Genomic DNA, 16,729 nt, shown 5'->3' with positions numbered 1-16,729 from the left:
AAGCAATGCCTCAAATGTCATGAAAAGAAATACACAGTTCTTCCCAACAGGCCATTTTGTTAAGTCCTAGAACAATCATGAGATTAGAAGATGGTGTTCCCGCTCTGTGGTGAGCAAATGCTGGTCAACAGACAGGGCGGGGCTGTCGGGGTCTGAACCACGCAGGGGAACTCGTGCGTGTGCGTGTGCGTGTGTAAAAGCACCAGGGTATTAGCCAAGTCTGAGAATCACTGCTTAAGTTGATATGTCTTTTCCAGTCTGCTGTTTAAACTATGGCATTTAATAAAGAGAGACTGCCTTTAGCCCATTAAAAATGTTACAGCAACAATATCATGGAGAACCAGGGAGTTTATAAAAAGCACAGTTAATTATAATTCATCCTTGGCAAAGAACTCAGAGCCAAAATTAATTCTATCCTCTCCCCTCAAAATGGGCTCTTAAGCCTATTTACTTACCGAAAATTCCCCTGAAAGCTCCGACGTGAAGGATTCCGGGGAATATGAGGTCCAGGTGCCTGTTTTTCTCTTGGCCCCGGCCCTCCTCTGCCCCAGGCTCTTCGGGGCGCCCGTGCTCACTAGGGCTCAGCCACCAGGGAGAATGGGGGCCAGAGGAGACCGAGGTTGGGAGAGTTCTTCCTTACTCTGCTCTGGGTTTTTCGGCCGAGGCCGAAGGCCCCTCCGCGCCAGCTCCTGGGGGGCGCCCGTCCTTGGCGCTCCAGCGCCTTCCGGGGGGCGGTTACCACTTCCGGCGGAGGCTAAGCCTCCTGCGAGCAGCCCCTTCGTTCAAGTCTGTTCAGCTGTGGAGTTGGATCCCGCTTCCCTCAGGGGCCCCAACTAGTTAGTCCGTAATAAGAAACTCTTGACTGCCATCAACTAGGACAGTGATGTCCTGATTTGCTGGTCTCTGATGGAATTAAATTTAACTCAGGTGTTCCATCGGTTTGGCTAGAAAGTAATACGACTAAGTTTGAAAACAAATGGTCAGGAACTTGTACCTTCAAATTTCATTGCCTCCTCAAAGTTGACACCTTGGGACGCTTTAATGTCTATAGCCAACATGTTAAAATATTCTGAGGTTGCCTTTTTTGGTTACCTTTAGTGTTTATAAGATATTTTGAATAATGGAAAATGATCCTCCTCTGATGGCAGATTTGATTCGGATCAACAGGCAATATCATAATACATATATGGAAATTAGCAGTACTTTCGTGATGTTTATATGCAAATTTCACTAACTGTCCTCAAAATGTCTTTTATTGCTTGTTCTTCTTTTCTTTTAAACCAGGATGGACGTTCTGGGATTGCTTTGGGTTGTCTCCAGTGCCGTCAAGGAGGCAAAGATGTGACTTTTATGTGTGTTACTCTGTGATTATGTGTGTTATGTAACATAAATCTACGAACTGCATCGACTGAAGTTTAGAGAAGGTTAAGTGTTCAGGGCATCTCAAAGGACATGATTTGGGTATGGGAGGAAATGAGAAAGTCATCGTAAGGGCCATTCAATTAGAGGGAGTAGTCAGCATTCTCCCTTTTCATGTTAGGCCACACAGAAAATAATGCTATTTCCATAGCACGCTGGGTTGAACAGAGAGGGCTTCTTGGGGCCTGTCTGGGGCTTCAGCTGATAGGTCCCCTGTCCTAATGGCTGGCGGGCCTACATTTGTAGTACACCTTGGAAATGTTCAGACCAAAATATGGCAACTTAACAGCTTCCAGATTTCTTCATGCCCAGGCTATTTTTATTTCCAGTCCCCATCACTTTGATCCAGTGCATTTCCTCCTCATAAGAGCCTCAACCAGAGTCTTGCTCTGCCCCTTCAGCAGCTGCCTAAACCCATTAACCTGGAAAAACAAAGACAGCGGTGGCCTTTTTCCATGGTATTTATTCCCAATCAACTAGCTACACGAGGGGGACAAACAAATTAGAGTTTTTCAGGGGAGGAGTGGGGGATGAGGTGGAAGGCTGGGATTCAAACAGAAAACAATCATATAAATGGTTAGATGAAAGATTTACAAATATCCATTAAAAAAAATAGTATCCTCTGAGGGTAAAAGAGAAAGATAAAATCATCTTGAATAAAATAAATTAACAACTTCTGATCATTGCAGTCTTCAAAACCAGTCTCTGAAAATGGTTTGCATTTTAAACAGCTATGATCTCCAACACAGAAAAATAAAGACAAACACTAAGCAACAAATTAATACAATGCAGGGAAAATTCAACACATGAAAATAGCTATCATCTGGTAGCAAAAATAGATTTATGCCGATGTTAATATTACAATTAAAGACATTCAGGTCGATTATGTCAATACACTGAAACTATTATTCCTAAGATCATAAGGCCAACTTCTTACTGCTCCTACTGGTAATTAAAAGGCCTGAGGAAATTCTTCCATAGCTGGAAGGCATACTATAACTTAGAGTATGTAGTAGACCTACAACAAGGTTCAACAACCAAATAAAAACTTTATACTTTATTATTTTTCTTTTAGGGTTGACACTGTTAGTAGAACAAGACTCCTCATCATAAATCTGGAAAATGCAGATGAAGGAGAGTGCTTGGAACCCAAGCAAATGATTAACTGGAAGCAATTAAAATCAGAATATGAGAAAAGCAGCAGCCCAAATGAAGTGAACATTAAAATAAAGTTGGTTTGTATATTTTTCTCTCCCCAGAGAGTCCCACAGGAAGGACAGGAAGACTGTGGGGGCTTTTGGGGGCATTCTGTGGGGACTTAATAGATAAAAGACTGCTGTCCTAACGTGAACCCCGTATATTTCATTAGGACCAGGACCAGCCTGGCTCCTGGGAGGTGAACTGCCTGGGGAAGCCGCACTAAGACTCTGATGATTACACTTGACTCCAGGAAATAGCCAGCCTACGCTGTGGGGCTCCGGGAGGGAGGGATCTGCCGCCTGGCTACACTGGTGACTGCGGCTCCTTCCTGAAGGGGCTCCTGCAGCATGGGATATCAGCAGGGGCAGCAGGGACACCTGCAGTGTAATGTGGTTGACTGCCCATTTCCCAGATCTGCTCAGTTCACCGTGAATCTGAGATGGGAAGATCAAGAAGAAACATGGAGGTGACAACATGTACCTCAAGTGACACAATGATTGGCATTCTTTAATTGGGAGATTCAAAATCCAGAAAATTCAATACTTCCTCAGTTCTTCCCAAACAATGCCATGTTTCTGTTTTCTTTATCGTAAAAATAGAAGATGTCCTTGAGATACAAGTTAGGTGGCAAGGTGCTTTTGAGAATAAGCATGGAAGGAAAAAAGAAGCCATTTCTCCCTCAAGGGAGTTTTAGGATTATAATAAGATGCATCACCAAGCTGTTTAAATTTCAGAAAAGCCTTTTATAGAGGCTGGTACTGAAAATAGACTTTTTAATTTGCATACAGTTCTGTATCTTATTCAAATTCATCCCCACTCCCATCTCAAATAAGATGACTACAAAGGTGAGATTTGGTCCATTTATCCTTGTGATTACAAATTGAAACATAAGATCAATTGCAATAATAGCACTGGAACAATTAAAGAATTTCCAAATACCGCATGACAAAGCTACATCCATTCAGGCTGCAAGTGTTGTGGTGGCGGTGGTGGTGGTGGCAGTGGTGGTTGGGAGCCAGCCTCTGGAGCTGGCCTGTTAAACACTCAGCATTACTAAAGTTCTACATTTATCTTCACACTGTGAAAACTAGATTTGTTTTCCCCTGGAGTACCCTTAAAATCTACAGCCTGCTTCTTCCTGTCTGTGAGCAGAATTTGGATACATGCTTGAAAAGAAAAGAACAAAGCAAATACCAAAGAATTTGATTGTATCAGTTAACTGCTTAGAATTGGAAATGATATTCACATTGTGTTCATCTTGATGTCTTGATAAAATGGAATGGCTGAATGCAATATTTAATGAGTCGTGTGGTGGTTTTAAAATGCTAGTCACTTGCAGATTCCCAAAGGCTACTGATCCACTTTAAATCACTCCATTTTTGAAATGCAGTACTGCCCAACTAGTTATTTGGTGTGACACTGAATAATCGTGCATTCTTTTTTCTGTTATTTATTCTACTTTTCCTTCATCGCATTCTGCATGTCCGGAAATTATTTAATTATCTAAACATGTTTTCTGGAGAAATCTTTTTAACATACCATTTTACTTGATACTCTATAGAATTGTTACGGACTTTAGAGTAAAAGGCTTAAAAATTAGGCTTTGGTTTTAATGTAATCTGGGCAGAAGTTGGAATTGCTTTGACAGCACAACTACTGCACAAATTCTATTATTATAATTGGAAATAATCTATTTAAAAAGGAAAAGTTTTTCCTTTTGGTAGTTATAATGTGTATTATTCAAGACGGCTGCAAAACTCACAAACGAGTGATAAGAGTAAGAAGAAAGTGTAGGAAAGGGATAAGAAGACACTTAAAGCTTTATCAGAACACAACACAAAGGAAGGACATCAATTCTCTACATTTGTCTATAAGGCAGATGGTCAAACTTTTTATATAAGATCTAAAATATGGTGCTTATTAAGAGGTAGAAAATACCAAAACAGTATTTAGAATAATATGTTGAGTTGTTTAAAGCAATCTTTGCTAAACTTTTGGAAAGTCAAGCTGTTGTGTGGGATGCACTGTAGTTTTTACACTAAACCAGGACATTCCACACTCAACAGAGATGTGGTCAAACAGCAGGGGAGGTGGTAGGTGAGGGACATGGAAGCAGAAAAGTTTCTTAACTTGTCAAGGATTCAACTCTTACTAAGGAGAAATTTCCTGCTGTCCGTCTGGGATTTCATTATGACATTTAGTTAACGAGGGTTTCTCAGGTTATCGATAATTTCTCTGAGTAACAGGGTACAGTTTTGCACATAAAGCAATGAAACTATAGGGAGGGATGAGCTCAAGTGCTTCCTCTTCAAGAAGGTACCATATCCGTCTTACATAAAAATATATATCCCACTCATCTTAGGCCGTCCCCCTAACCACTAAAATGCAAATTCAACTAGTCTTCGGACTCCAACACCAGCAGAAGTGTTCCGTGTGAATGATTCGAAAGCTGTCTGAGGCAAAAAGGTACCTGAGCTACCAAATTAAACCTGGGTGGCTCACGCACAGGTGAGTAACCCTGGGTATTATTTCTTAACTCACCTGGGAGAGATGGATTTTTTTCCTCCAGTATAATTTTATAAGGCATTAAATTTTATAAATTTAACTAGAATTTTCCTAAACTTTGGAAAATTAGTGTTAAAGCTTCTTTTTTAACCCACACGTTAACATTCAGTCTTTCGTTTTTATTAAATAGTTTATATATAAAAAGAAATATCAAGGTGTTCTACATTCATATAAACAACTTGATAACATTTGAAATTGTAAAGAAACCTACTAAAGAAAATATATACTTACAATGCTAAGCTAATAAGCATAAGTGATCATTCTAAATAATACCTTTTAAATATACAGACACAGGTTTGTGGCTTCAGAAAGCAGATACGGGAGAAGTACAAAGATATATCACTCTTTCCTTTTTTACCACAAGATAGGATGGTCCAGTTTGGAAAAACCAAAATCTTTCCTCAGTTCCAAATAGGTGCCGTTGCTCACCCAAGAGTCATCGCTCGATTTCCTGGGGAAGTGAGAAAATGAGTTGAAGGCTCTTGACCAGACTGTCTTATTCTGTCCCCCTTTCCCTGCCCTGCCCCCCACCAGGTTTTAATGGGCACTTGCCCAGCGGGACCCTGATGGTCCAGTACTGGACCAGTGAGGGAGCTGGAAGCCTGGAAACCATTGTGCTATTTATGACTTTGACTTCTCGAGCTTAGAGGCTGTGAAAATGCTTCCAAGAAAAGGGAGAGGGAAGAGTCTGCCATCTAGAAAACACGGCTGGGGCAACAGCCACCACCTTGGGTATGACTGTGCGAAAGCTACAAATCAACCAGGGTGTTCATATCAAGTGATAAAGTAAAAGTACAAAGGAAAGGAACGGGAAGTCGCCACAGTCTGGAGTGAACAGCCTTGGTTTAACTATTCTTTGAATGGGTAATATATCACACAGATCAAAATTCAAAAGGTACAAGAGGGGACAGCGGGAAGTTTTCTTCCAACTCCTACCCCCCAGCCTCCCAGTTCTTCTCCCCAGAGGCAATGATCTTATCAGCTTCACTCTTGCAGAGAAATTCCACGTGTGTGTGAGTGTGCACACACACACGCACCCACACACTCCATCCCTCTCCTATTTTTCACACAATGATAGCCCTGGAAGGTTTTGGAAACCCTGAGTTTTTGACATCTCGTCTATATTGGAAATCCTTTTGCATTGTCACAATAAGGTCAGCAAACTACAGCCCAGGGGCCAAATCCAGCCTCTGGCCTGTCTTTGTAACACTGTTTTACTAGGAAACACCATGCCCATTCGCTGAAGTATCATCTATGGTTGCTTTCACAGTGCACAGCATGGTTGAGTCATCACCACTGAGACCTCCTGGTCTGCAAAGCTAACCACATTCACCATTTTCCCTCTACAGGAAAAGTTCGGTGACTCTGGCAAAAAGGGAGTCCTTGTTTTGACTTTAGACAGTTAGGTGATATTCCATTCTGGAGATGGACCACAATTTAACAGGGACTCCACTGGTGGGCACTGAGGATGTTCTCAAACTTCGGCTGTTACAGACAAAACCTATGTTATTTTGTATGTGCATGAGATTAGCTACATTAAGAATTCCTGTAAGTAGAACTACTGGGTCAAAGAATATGTGCACATGTAATTTTGACCGATACTGTCACATGTTTCAGAAGCAAAAGTGGGGAGTGCCTATTTATTCACATTCTCAGCAACACAGATTTTTATCACCATTGTTTCCCTACTCCAATAAAGGGATGTGTTTACAATAAGCCAATCTGCATATCAGATACTTTACTATGAAACAAAGATGACTCCTATTACCAGAGCTGTGGTTTCCACTTGGAATTTCCAGTGATGTGTGTGTTGCTCCCCAGTGAGTGTCAATGGAAATGCCCAAGTCCCCATGCCCCTCTCTGTCATCTCTTGGCCGGCTTCTAATTGGAACAGGTCTGGGGCTGCTACGGCTGCACAATTCCCACCTTTTCTCCACATTTTTATTTGCCACATCCAATACTCTGATAACTTTATAGACCATCAAAATGAAAAAGAGCTGCAGCTGTGTTCAGCCCTTTTCCATTCCAGACATAGGTCTTCCATGGTGGCAGTGACAGCCTAGATAACATTTTACATTTTGCATTTTAAATGTTAGTTCGTTTCCCACAGAGCTCCACAGACCTTGTGAAGTCATTTTTTCACACTTTCACACTAAATCAAGTTGATAAATCTCCTTATCTAGTTCTTGAGACAATTTGGTTACCCACAATTTTTAATGATCCTAAAAATACTGTAACATACCTCTTTATAAATGTAGATTTTCCTTGTTTGAAAATAATTAATGATTTATGAAAGAAAAAAAAAAGAATCAACCTACTTAAGGGTACATGTGGTAACTATCAATTGATAAGTAAATCATTTGATCAGTCTGTTAGCCTATCCATTTATTTATCCCTTGCCTTTTTCCTCCTCCCCCAAAAAATTAGGGTGTCTTATTTTTTAAATGTTAAAACAAAGTATGACTATTTCAGGATAAAACTCTGGCCCATGGATCTTCAATCACTCATATCCTGAGTTTATGGAAATGATCAAAATCCACATCAACTTTAGGGGAAAAAACATTATACTTTGAGGATAAAACATCCTTTGCTATTTTGCTGTTTTGGAATACACATTCTATTGCTGCCACCGATAGATTAGTAAAGTGTTTCTGTCACCCATTAAAAAACAATGACAACCAAAAATCCCTCCAAACAACAACAAAGTCCCCAAAACAAGGCTAGGGTGAAGAGGTGGGGTAGGCACTTACTACTTTTCTACATGTGCTTGTTTTAATGTTGATTTTTAAAAAGTGAACAAGCAAAAAACTCTAAAACCATACCCAGCCCTGGCCTGTCATCAAGAGAGCCAGGCCCCCATCTGGGGCGTTCCCCGGCTTCTTGCACTGATCACCTGTGTTCCCTGGGCCTTTGTTTCTTCTCAGTGAAAATAAAAGAGCGGGTGAAAGGCTGATGACCTCTGATGTCCCTTCTAAAACTTTAAGTCTGTTTTTAACAAGACCTTCCTAGCAAGTTAGTTTATAATAATAGTAAATGTTCTAAATCCAAGCCCCAGGATATTGGAATGCCTGCCATTCAAGAATGAGATTACTTGGAATTTCTAGTTTGGTGCCCACTGGAGTGACTGTTAGCTATCCCCGCCACTGTGTAAACTACACCTGTGTGGGTGACCAGCCTTAGATGGGGACTCAATCAACTGGCCTGGTCCAGGAGCTGGGTTTGGTTGGTCCCAGTGCTTCTCCCACAAGCCCTTACTGAGCACCCCCTGCAGAGTCCCTGGGAGAGGCACCGAGAGGCAGCTGGGCGAGAGCAAGGACGCAGGAAAAGGAGGACCGAGCAGCGGACAGCCTGCGGGCAGCGTCCACACAAAGTTGGGCCTCACAGAGAAGAGCTCTCACCACCTGAAGCAGGAAAAGCATGGAGAACACTCTCACTTGGGGAGGGGACACCCCTGTTGGCTTCACACCAGAAGCATCGGGTGTCACCAGTACCTGCCAGCAGCGACCCACCCGACCCCGCCCCGTGCACACCTGAAAAACCGCGGCTGGTGCTCCACCTTATTTTCTTCCAAGACGCGCCGCCTCTCTCTCTGCAGCTCTTCAATCCTCTGCTTCTGTCTTTCAGCTTCTTCTAAGTTCCCTTCTTCTAGAAACCTGAGGCATTGAGGAAAAAGATCAAGGAATACAAATGTCAAGGAAATGTAGCGATCATTATTACTAGAATTACACATGTAAAGACTGGCTTTTCAGAATGCTCTCCTCTACCAAACCCTTAAAATGTCATTTGGATGTAGTTACGGATGGCACTATGAATTGGTGACGTAAACATGGTTCAAAAAAATTATATCTATAAAAAGGAATCTGGGGCAAAATCTCCCTCTCATTCCCATCTCCAGTTCTAACTATTTCCGGCTCATCCCCCCCTCTTCACCCCCTACCACAGGTAACCCACTGTTTCCCATTCCTGGTGCATCCTTTTAGTGATTCCTTATTCATAGATGAGCAAACACTAATAGATATTCTTACCCTTCCCTCCCTTGTAAGGACGTAAATGGAAGCAGGCCATATTGTCTGTATCTTGGTTTCCTGTTTTTACTTTTTACTTAACAACATATCTTGAGGGGAAGGGTATAGCTCAGTGGTAGAGCATGTGCCTAGCATCCACGAGGTCCTGAGTTCAATCCCTAGTACCTCCATTAAAATAAATTAATTATTAAAAAATGTATATATGTATACCTTGGAGATCTTTCTTGGTAGCACACAGATCTCTTCACTTTTTAATAGATGCATAATATTCCATTGTGTGGATATACCTGCATTTGTTTAAACAATTCCCGACTGACAGACATTCAGAATGTTCCCATTTTTTTTTAATGTTACAGTTAATGCTGCAGTGAAGGACTGTGTCTGTGTCATTTTGCACATGCATTAGTGCGCCTATAAGGAGGTATTTCTAGAGATGGAATTGCTGGGTTAAAGGGTGAGTCTGTAATTTGTCTACTACCAAACTGCCCTTTATGGGGATTATAGCCATTTACATCTCTTCCAGCAATATCATTAGTGTCCCTCTTTCCCAAAGCCGCCAAGTACATCAAACTTTTGAATCTTTGCCATCTGATAGGTTAAGAAATGGTATGGCAGTGTGGTTTTAAAAATTTGCATTTCTTTTTGTAAGACTGAGCATCTTTTCATATGTTTAAGGGATATCTGCATTTCCTGTTCGTTTTCCTATGTCCATTTCTTTTAATGGCTTGATCTTGACTTCTAGAACCAATTCATAAAGGGAAAGGCAAATACAGATTTCTCAGTTTGTCATTAATCTTTTGCTTCTGGGTATATATTTTATTTACTTTACCATGAAGGATGCTGAGTTGTTTTTTTTTTTTGAATAAAGGCAAATTTTATCAATTTTTTTTTTTTGCCTGGTTGGTGTTGAGTCTTAATTAGAAAGGTCTTAGGGAGAAATTATCCTGTCCATTTTACAGAGTTGGAAACTGAGGCTGAGAAAGGTTAAAAGACCTAGCATACATCATGCAGCTTGTCAGCAGCAAACCTAGAATCAGAAGTTAGATTTCAGTGCACCAAAATAATTTAAATTCGAGGGGTGGGGAGCTGGATACTTTTACTGTTTCAAACATAGAGTAAGTTTTTTTTTTTAACTGCTGTATGCAGTGCAATTTTTTAAAAAACACTCTTTTTTTTTTGTATTTCAATGGAAATGGGGCTTTCCTGATGAATAAAGGTCACGCCACACATAGATCTAAGCTGGGCTCTGTTCCTTCCGCATGATTGCTTCAAGTCCCCCTAGACCTCTGTACCTGATGACAGAATTTCTCTGTCTTAGGCTCCTTTGGTGGCCTGGGGATGTTACTAAGACTTTTTATAAAGAGTTTCACATCTCTGGAGATAAAGATCTGAAAAAAAATCCTTACCTTTGGTCTGGCCTGAATCGAGTGTCGGTAGGGGGTAATAAAGACTTTGACAGTGGATCCATTTCATTTAATTCTAGAGCAAACTGTGTGAAGCCATAATATTGCTCATAGCCTTTCGGCATGGGATCTAAAAGAAAAAGAAATCATTCATCTCTAACTTGTAGGGCATTCATGCTACATCTTAATTCCTTCACCTTTTTCATCTCAGACCAGCTACAAATTTTCTCTCTCAGCTCTAAACTCTTCCATTTCTATTAAAATATTCTGGCTAACAAAGAGGTGCTGCATTTTTCTCTATAAATTTTCTTCTCTATAAGTTTCCTTCTACCTACAGGGATAAGGCCTCCTTTGTGTGGTCCTATAGCAAATTAATTAAATACCAGAAAGTTTCTATACGGTTTCAGCTATAAAAATAATTTGTTACTAAAATAAACATGTTAAAAAGAACTCTAACCACTTTCCCTGATTAACCAGACTCACTTCAGAGGACCCAGTTTTCATTTAAGAAATGTCACATTCTCCTGAAACTCTGTCTGGTACCTAGAATAGCGCTAAACCCACAGCAAGGGATCAATATACGTTACTCTTTCTTTCCATTCCTCTCTTCTTTTCAACAAGGCTTGGCCCCTCCAAATCTTACATGTTTAAATTTTAAACCATCTCAGCAGAAGCCAGGAACAGAAATGGGATTATACCGGCAGAAACACTGCCAGCTAGAACCCAAGGTGACAGAGAAAATGGAACCGAAAGCAAGGCTGGTGACCTGTTGGTATTTTCCAGCAGGGACCAGAGACCTATCCACCTGCAAACATGAACTGTCCTTCCAGAAAAGAGAGCAATGACTCTGAAGGTGATTCAGACGTCAGCCAGCTGCCGCTCCCACCTCGGGCCCAGACTCCACAGGCCCAGGGGCGAGGCTGCCTCCACTCCTCAAAGGGCAGGGCCGCCGAATAGCTTCACCACGCGGCTGCCACCACCCAGAGCCTTGGGGGCCTTGGGAACTGGGCACATCCCAGTGGGTTCAGAGGGCAGGGCACTGAGCCAAGGAGCATGCCCTCCAGTCTTAAGCCCTAATGGCATTTGCCTTGCTAGGTCTTGGGCTCGCTTGAGATCTGTCTCCCTCTCTTCTTTCCTTTCTCCTTTTGGAATGGGAACGTCTACCCCATGCCCCACTCACCACTATATTTTGGAAGCACATTTTGATTTCACAGGCTCACGGCTGGAGAGGATGAACCATACCTCAAATCTTACCGGTAACTGATTTCAGTGATATTTAGATGAGACTGTGTACTTCAGAGTTGACGCTGGAATGAGGTAAGACTTCAGGGGCACTTGGGAAGGAATACATATATTTTGCACATAAGGTTTTAGGGGGCCGGGGGCAGAATGCTATGGACTGAATGTTTATGCTCTCCCCAAATTCACATGTTAAAGCCCCAGCCCCAGTGGAGATGGAGATGGGGCCTCTAAGGAAGTTATCAAAGTCAAATGAGGTCAGAAGGGTGGGCCCTGATCTTGAGGCCAAGCCAGGAAGAGAGCTCTCAACAAAACCCGAATTTGTCAGAACCCAGCCTCCAGAACCGTGAGAAAACAAATTTCTACTGTTTGAGACCCAGTCTGTGGTGTTTTGTTACAGCAGTCCAAGCAGATCAATGCAGGTATGTTGCTCTACTTTGAATTCCAGCTAAAAATTAAGCTAGAAATACCCAAATATACATATTGGGTAAGTCAAATCTAGACTAATAAGATCCATCCCCAGCCTTGCTCTGCTTGTTCACATATACAAACACAAATGCTTTCCTTGAACTTTTCCGCAGACCCATTTTTTGACGTTTCAGAAGTCCATTTTGTCTAATTCGAATTCTCTGTGGATCCTAAGCATAAAAATAATAGCAACGCTTCCTACAGTGCCTTCAGAAATCCATGCCAGGACACATCTGCTGGGGGGCAGGGTGGGGAGGTCCTGGGAAATATTTCATTCCTGAGAAAAGAGAGGCACAAGAGAAGAAAAGCTCTTTTGTCCTCCCTTCTCCCCTGCTTAGTGAGCTGCCACTTGGTGATATGATACTGAATCGAGACAACCACTTCATATCCATGAGACGAAACATCACCGCCATACTGGGAGTGGCAGATGTGTCCTCAATGATCTATGCTCTTGGTAAGCTGCCTATGGAACAACCCTGGGGCCATGCACCCTCTCATGTGTTGTTAACAGCACATACCCTACTGGTTTAAGCCACTATTAGAATGGTTTTCTTTTTTTGTTTTATTTTGTTCACCCTAAAGCACCATAACGGTGGTCTCTCGGAACAATGGTTTTATAGTATGACTATGACTTGGAAAGATATATATCAGATTAGATGATGGACTAAAGTCTTAAAATGTTTTGGGGGACATGTTATGAAGGTTTGGTTAGCTTCCTTACCCCTTCTCCCCATAGCAGTTTCAAGCATTTAGCATCCTTCTAGAATTACAGGAGAGACTGGAGGGCTTATGGTGTTGGGAGGATCTAGGGAATCCCTAACTGTTGTAGGTCACTCTGCTTTTCCAGTAACAGTTTTCCCTTCATCTTTACTCCAGAATGACTTCTATTTCACTGATATTCCTTCTTAGCGCCCAGTATAGGCAAAGGAATCACGTGTGACAACTGGAAGACAGAGTAACCATGGATTAGCAAGGCTTTGTTCTGGGATTAAGAACCCAGGACTCACCAGCCCCAAAGAGGTATTGTTGATAAGCATGAGGATGTGTCTGAGATATGACTAGGTGAAAGAAAAAAGGGCCAATAGCTCTAACATAGTTCAAAGCAGGGAGAGCCTAGAGACACCAGCTGGACACTGACGCGCGCCCTGTGCGATTCCTCTGGTCGTGCCCCTGCTCTGCTTGGGGCTGATTAACCCAGGTACTAACTCGCTCTCCAGATACAAGCGGATGAGGAGGAGCCACCGCAGTAGATGCTCTCGTGCCATTTCCCAAAGAGCCGATGCACCGCTTTTCCACTCTTGTCAAATACCGTACCTTCGATCTCATGGGCATTAGTGCTCCAGTATTTTGCCTAGGATTCAAATGAGAGTTGTCTGTTTAGTGTGTTGGGATCAATTTATTACAGATATTAAGAGAAAAAAAAGGAGAGAAAAGGAACCATGAGAATGATTCTATGCTGCATAATGGTTTACTGGTTTTGGCTTTTTTTCTTTTTAATATTTAATAAAAATTAAAACTTAACCCTTAATTTATGGTTTGTAAGTCAACTACCAATATCTGTGTAAGATACAATTTTTTCTTCTCTCACTACATGCAGTTTAGGAAGGAAAGACTCAGTTTTCAAGTTCCCTCTGGAAGAGCTGTCCTGTGGCCGTCTCTGTGGCTCTGACTATTGCAATTTTAGAAAATGTAACTCATACAATTTTTTCTCTAAAGGAACTAGATAATCCTTTATAAACCAACCAACTTTTTTTTCCAGGTTTGTAAACCAATCAGTTTTCAGTTTCTTCTATTATTTTTTTCTCCCAAACAAGATTTGTTCATCTAACTTACAGGAACCTTATGCAACCCATGTTCCCATTGTGAGTCAGTCCTGGTCTGAGACCAATTCAGCTCAGCTCGGCTCTGTGAGTTTTACACACAGTACCACACTGTGGCCAGCAGAGAGAGCTCTAACTCCCTAGAGTTGATTTTTCACAGTTCAATTACCTGGCTGTCCTAAAAATCTCTGCAAAAGGCCAGAAGGCACTACTCCATAAATCAAAAAATCCTACTACTATTTTCAGCCAAAACGGAGTCCGTATTTGGAAACCAATAAAGTTAAGTGACACTTCCAGGCCGTATCTGGTGGGCTGGCTTCCCCACTCCAAGCCTGTGGCAAGAACGGGAGGAAGGGCAGAGTATAGCAGCGTCTCAGAGCTGAACCAGAACGTAAGTGTGAGTTCTCTAGCCACGTAAAAATGTGGGAAAGGGAAAACAAATACCGTCCAGGCTCGTAAGTTTATTCTCAAGCAGGAGTCAGACTTCCTCTTAGAGATATTTGCCAACAAGTTTTTGTCCTGGCTATACGGACAGGAAGCCACGGAGGGAGACAGTCATGTTCCACAGGTCACACCGCATCTGCTTTCAGATTCTGTCTCAACACCAGGGGTCCAGCCAATGTTGTAATTCTTTCCATCTCTCACTTCTACAAAACTCTGCTCTCTGGTCCTCCTCGGTGGACGAGTACCAAGTGGATGGTAGATATGGGGGTGAAAACATACGCCCTTGGGGAAAATCCTGAGAACAAGGTGGCTCTCACCTGGATCAGGGGTTACAGATCCCTGCTCCAGGCTGCCTTTGCTTCTTTTGGTAGAGAGCTTAGATGAAGTTTTCAAGGCAGGGTCATTTTTATTTTACGCAAATCGGTACCAGCTTGATGTCTGTCTGACTTACAGGATATAATAAAGACCCCCATCCACCTCTCCCTAACGCCCTCCACCTGCTACAGGTGCTGCAGAGAGGTACCACGTGCAATGCCACAGTCACAACCCAATCTCCTGGCTTATGATTTTGATCTTAATTAAATGCAAGCATTCCTTGAGGAGGGTGATGCTTTAAGGCCATTTTGTATGCGTGAGGGTTTTTAAGGGCAAGAGGGAACCTCAGGAGGAAAAGGAGGTAGGGGGAAGGGCTCAAATCAAGGCAGCTGGAAAGCTGCAAGGTAAGCAGACTAATGCAGGCTTTTTGACTCAGGGGAATCTGTATGCTTTTCCTGTGAATGTTCCTGAGCCTCTGCTATGTGCCGAGCATCAGTGCCAGGCGTCGGCCACAGGAGTGGGCCGGGCAGACCAAGCTTCTGCTTTTCTGGAGTCGGGAATGGCAAGGAGGGTGTGGGGAACAGAAAGTGAGCAAGTAAAACATAGGACAGTGCTAATACAAGCTTTGAAGGAAATGGGGTATGATGGCGTTGGACTACCAAGGATGATGGATCTGGGGAGAGGGGCCTGGGCAGAAGGAAATGAGGAGAAAGAAAGACAGTGCAGTCAGAGGACAACAAGGAAGGAAGGGGACAGAGGTGGCAGGAGCTGAGGCTGGGGAGGAAGGGGGGGGCGTGTATGTGTACATGTGAACGTAGGGGTGGGGTGGGGAGTGCGGACTCTGCAGTGGTCCATTGTAAGGATGCGGGCTTTTACTATGAGAAAGATGAAAGTTTTCAGAGGATTTTGGTCAAATATGGCATGGCTTTTTAAAAAAATTGCTGTAAAACGTACACACATAAGGTTTGCTGTTTTCTAAGTGTACAATTGAGTGGCATTAAGTTCATCACAATGCTGTGCAACCATTGCCTCATATATTTCCATAACTTTTTCATCTTCCCAAACTGAAACTGTACCCATTAAATAACGACTTCCCATTCCTTCCTCTCTCCGCCCCTGGCAACCACCATTCAACTTTCTGTCTTTATGAATGTGGCTGCTCTAGGTGCCTCATATAAATGGAATCGTATTTGTCCTGTGTCAGGCTTTTCATTTAGCATAATGTCCTCAGGGTTCATCCATATTGTAACATGATGACTTATGTTTTAAAGGGGTCCCTCTGGCTGCTGCACTGAGGACAGACCACAGGGGAGTACGGGTGGATGGAAGGAGGCCAGAAGGGGCCGTGGTCCTGGTGCAGGTGAGGAGGGGCTGGGACCAGGGGGCCCCTGGCATTGTTTGTCTCCTGGCCCAAAAGTGAAGGCAAAAAATTCTCCAAGGCGCCCCACCCCTCCCCCATGCCTAAGGCCCCAGCTCTGCCCAGGCCCGCCCAGGTCACCTTTATAAAGTTCACTTTGCAGTGGCAGGAATCATCATTCAGGTTCTTGATGACAATCTCTCCATAGTGCTCGATCCACCTCTGCCCGCTTAAGATGTTATGGATGCAAGAGGTCACTTTGTTCCACTCAAAATGATCTCCAAAACTAAAGGCGGAAAATGTGACAGTAACAATTCCCAGAGGAGCCAGCGGCACATGCAAACAAGAGCTGCTATTTAAAAAGTCAGTCCTATAATGAATTACTCATTCCTGCAATCACAGAACCAACACTGACTAAGCCGTGCTGGGTGTCCCCGAGCTTTCACCCTCCAAGGAGGCGAAGGTGCCCCAGAA

General features: G+C 42.8%; 2 protein-coding genes and 1 long non-coding RNA gene across 10 annotated transcripts in view; 1 reads left to right on the top strand and 2 right to left on the bottom strand.

Annotated features, from left to right (window-relative positions):
* Positions 1–653, bottom strand: part of GSDME (gasdermin E) — a 77,258-nt gene extending 76,605 nt beyond the window's left edge. Inside the window, exon 1 of the mRNA XM_072964822.1 lies at positions 456–653. The gene's annotated coding sequence lies outside the window, so the exon portion shown is untranslated. The remainder of the gene's footprint in view (positions 1–455) is intronic.
* LOC140697403 (uncharacterized) lies at positions 14–2,770 on the top strand. 3 transcript variants are annotated; one of them, XR_012074402.1, is made up of 4 exons: positions 14–109; positions 1,285–1,424; positions 1,749–1,877; positions 2,495–2,770. It is a non-coding gene; the product is annotated as an uncharacterized lncRNA (long non-coding RNA). The 3 variants fall into 3 exon arrangements; XR_012074403.1 differs by lacking the exon at positions 1,749–1,877; XR_012074404.1 differs by lacking the exon at positions 1,749–1,877 and having other exon boundaries at positions 1,285–1,461.
* The window catches only part of OSBPL3 (oxysterol binding protein like 3), a 161,664-nt gene continuing 146,797 nt past the window's right edge, over positions 1,863–16,729 (bottom strand). For all 6 annotated transcript variants that reach the window (XM_072964812.1, XM_031674218.2, XM_072964814.1 and 3 more), the window contains 5 exons: positions 16,397–16,541; positions 13,526–13,670; positions 10,616–10,742; positions 8,715–8,837; positions 1,863–5,635 (listed from right to left, as the gene is read on the bottom strand). In XM_072964812.1, the coding sequence (XP_072820913.1) occupies positions 5,539–5,635; positions 8,715–8,837; positions 10,616–10,742; positions 13,526–13,670; positions 16,397–16,541 (637 nt within the window). In that variant the 3' untranslated portion in view covers positions 1,863–5,538. The remainder of the gene's footprint in view (positions 5,636–8,714; positions 8,838–10,615; positions 10,743–13,525; positions 13,671–16,396; positions 16,542–16,729) is intronic.

Source organism: Vicugna pacos, chromosome 7 (assembly GCF_048564905.1).
Source record: "Vicugna pacos chromosome 7, VicPac4, whole genome shotgun sequence".
NCBI classification, from domain to species: domain Eukaryota; kingdom Metazoa; phylum Chordata; class Mammalia; order Artiodactyla; family Camelidae; genus Vicugna; species Vicugna pacos.
The sequence above is the reverse complement of the archived record's forward strand: the minus strand, read 5'-3'. Positions and strand labels throughout refer to the sequence as shown.